The sequence below is a fragment of the Perca fluviatilis genome, chromosome 20, assembly GCF_010015445.1.
Source record: "Perca fluviatilis chromosome 20, GENO_Pfluv_1.0, whole genome shotgun sequence".
In the NCBI taxonomy this organism is placed as follows: domain Eukaryota; kingdom Metazoa; phylum Chordata; class Actinopteri; order Perciformes; family Percidae; genus Perca; species Perca fluviatilis.
The window spans coordinates 34,726,276-34,728,775 of NC_053131.1; the positions used below are offsets into that span (position 1 = coordinate 34,726,276).

The 2,500-nt window shown below is 51.4% G+C and overlaps 1 protein-coding gene across 1 annotated transcript in view; it reads right to left on the reverse strand.

Annotated features, from left to right (window-relative positions):
• The window catches only part of LOC120548959 (WW domain-binding protein 11-like), a 35,623-nt gene that overhangs the window by 2,325 nt on the left and 30,798 nt on the right, over positions 1-2,500 (reverse strand). The window contains exon 11 of the mRNA XM_039785462.1: positions 1-467. This exon is cut by the window's left edge and continues 382 nt beyond it. Within this exon, the coding sequence (XP_039641396.1) occupies positions 1-467 (467 nt within the window). The remainder of the gene's footprint in view (positions 468-2,500) is intronic.

Here is a 2,500-nt window from a genome sequence, read left to right on the forward strand (position 1 = left end):
GGTGGAGCCACAGCAGTAGGGGGTGGAGCCACAACAGTAGGGGGTGGAGCCACAGCAGTAGTGGGCGGAGCCACAGCCACCGTTTTGACTCCGAGCTCCGCCCCCCGGCCTGCTGAGGGTTTGAGGGAGATGAGGTTCAGCGGCGTGGCGGCGGCAGGTGGTGGTGGGGGGCACGCGGATGACGGTGGGGGCTCGCGGCTGCGGCAGTATCGGCGTCTTGGCGGGAACTCTGGGACAGGTGACTGTGATTGGTTCCCGGCTGGAGTCCGAGGGAAGGATTTTAAAGGTGCACGTGCCCTTCTGAGACAGGAAGCCAGACGGGGGGTGCAGCGGGGCGGCCAGGGGGGACACGGAGAAGGCGGACAAGCCGGACAGGGAGGCGGGCGTTACCGTGGTTACCTTGGTTACCGTGGCGACGGGGGTCGGGGGCGTTTGGTCGACTGGAGCCTGAAGGGAACCGGGGACGACTGAGAGAGGGGACACGATCAATAAATACATTTAAATTATCAGAAATGAATCAAAAGTCATAAAACATAACATATATTTAAAATATATTTAAAAAATAAATTAAAATAAAATAATAAGTAATTTAATATAATTTAAAAACATTAAAATATAAATTACAATTATTTTAAATAAATCAAAGTGATCAGACATACATTTCAAATTTTCAAATAAAATATGGGGAAAATAAATCAAAATTGTCAATAGATAAAAATTTATAAAATTATTTATAAAGAAATATTACAATTACAAACAATACTGAAAGAAAAAACATGAAAAATGACGTAATGCATCAGCTGCATTTCATCCCTGCTGACCGCCAGAGGCGGAGCTTAAAGGAGGATTCTGGTGGATTCCAACCTGTAGCGCTGCTGTTTGTGCCGTCAGTAGGGACACACCGTGTTATCCTCCTGCTAGTGTTAGCACCGTGTTACCCTCCTGCTAGTGTTAGCACCGTGTTACCCTCCTGCTAGTGTTAGCACCGTGTTACCCTCCTGCTAGTGTTAGCACCGTGTTACCCTCCTGCTAGTGTTAGCACCGTGTTACCCTCCTGCTAGTGTTAGCACCGAGTTACCCTCCTGCTAGTGTTAGCACCGTGTTACCCTCCTGCTAGTGTTAGCACCGAGTTACCCTCCTGCTAGTGTTAGCACCGTGTTACCCTCCTGCTAGTGTTAGCACCGAGTTACCCTCCTGCTAGTGTTAGCACCGAGTTATCCTCCTGCTAGTGTTAGCACCGAGTTATCCTCCTGCTAGTGTTAGCACCGAGTTACCCTCCTGCTAGTGTTAGCACCGTGTTACCCTCCTGCTAGTGTTAGCACCGAGTTACCCTCCTGCTAGCGTTAGCACCGAGTTACCCTCCTGCTAGCGTTAGCACCGAGTTACCCTCCTGCTAGCGTTAGCACCGAGTTACCCTCCTGCTAGCGTTAGCACCGTGTTACCCTCCTGCTAGCGTTAGCACCGAGTTATCCTCCTGCTAGTGTTAGCACCGAGTTACCCTCCTGCTAGTGTTAGCACAGAGTTACCCTCCTGCTAGCGTTAGCACCGAGTTACCCTCCTGCTAGCGTTAGCACCGAGTTACCCTCCTGCTAGTGTTAGCACCGTGTTACCCTCCTGCTAGTGTTAGCACCGAGTTACCCTCCTGCTAGCGTTAGCACCGAGTTATCCTCCTGCTAGCGTTAGCACCAAGTTACCCTCCTGCTAGTGTTAGCACAGAGTTACCCTCCTGCTAGTGTTAGCACAGAGTTATCCTCCTGCTAGTGTTAGCACCGAGTTACCCTCCTGCTAGTGTTAGCACCGGTGTTACCCTCCTGCTAGTGTTAGCACCGAAGTTACCCTCCTGCGGCGTACACCGAAGTTACCCTCCTGCTAGTGTTAGCACTGTTACCCTCCTGCTAGTGTTAGCACCGAAGTTACCCTCCTGCTAGTGTTAGCAACGTGTTACCCTCCTGCTAGTGTTAGCACCGAGTTACCCTCCTGCTAGCGTTAGCACCGAGTTTACCCTCCTGCTGGCGTAGCAACCGTGTTACCCTCCTGCTGCTTAGCACCGGGTTATCCTCCTGCGAGGTAGCACCGAAGTTACCCTCCTGCTAGTGTTAGCACCGAAGTTACCCTCCTGCTAGTGTTAGCACGAAGGTTACCCTCCTGCTAGTGTTAGCACCGAAGTTACCCTCCTGCTAGTGTTAGCACCGGTTACCCTCCTGCTAGTGTTAGCACCGAAGTTACCCTCCTGCTAGTGTTAGCACCGTGTTACCCTCCTGCTAGTGTTAGCACCGAAGTTATCCTCCTGCTAGCGGTTACACCGGGTTACCCTCCTGCTAGCGTTAGCACAGAGTTATCCTCCTGCTGCGTTAGCACCGAAGTTATCCTCCTGCTAGCGTTAGCAACGAGTTATCCTCCTGGTTAGCGCGACACCGAAGTTATCCTCCTGCTAGCGTTAGCACCGAGTTACCCTCCTGCTAGTGTTAGCACCGAGTTATCCTCCTGCTAGTGTTAGCAC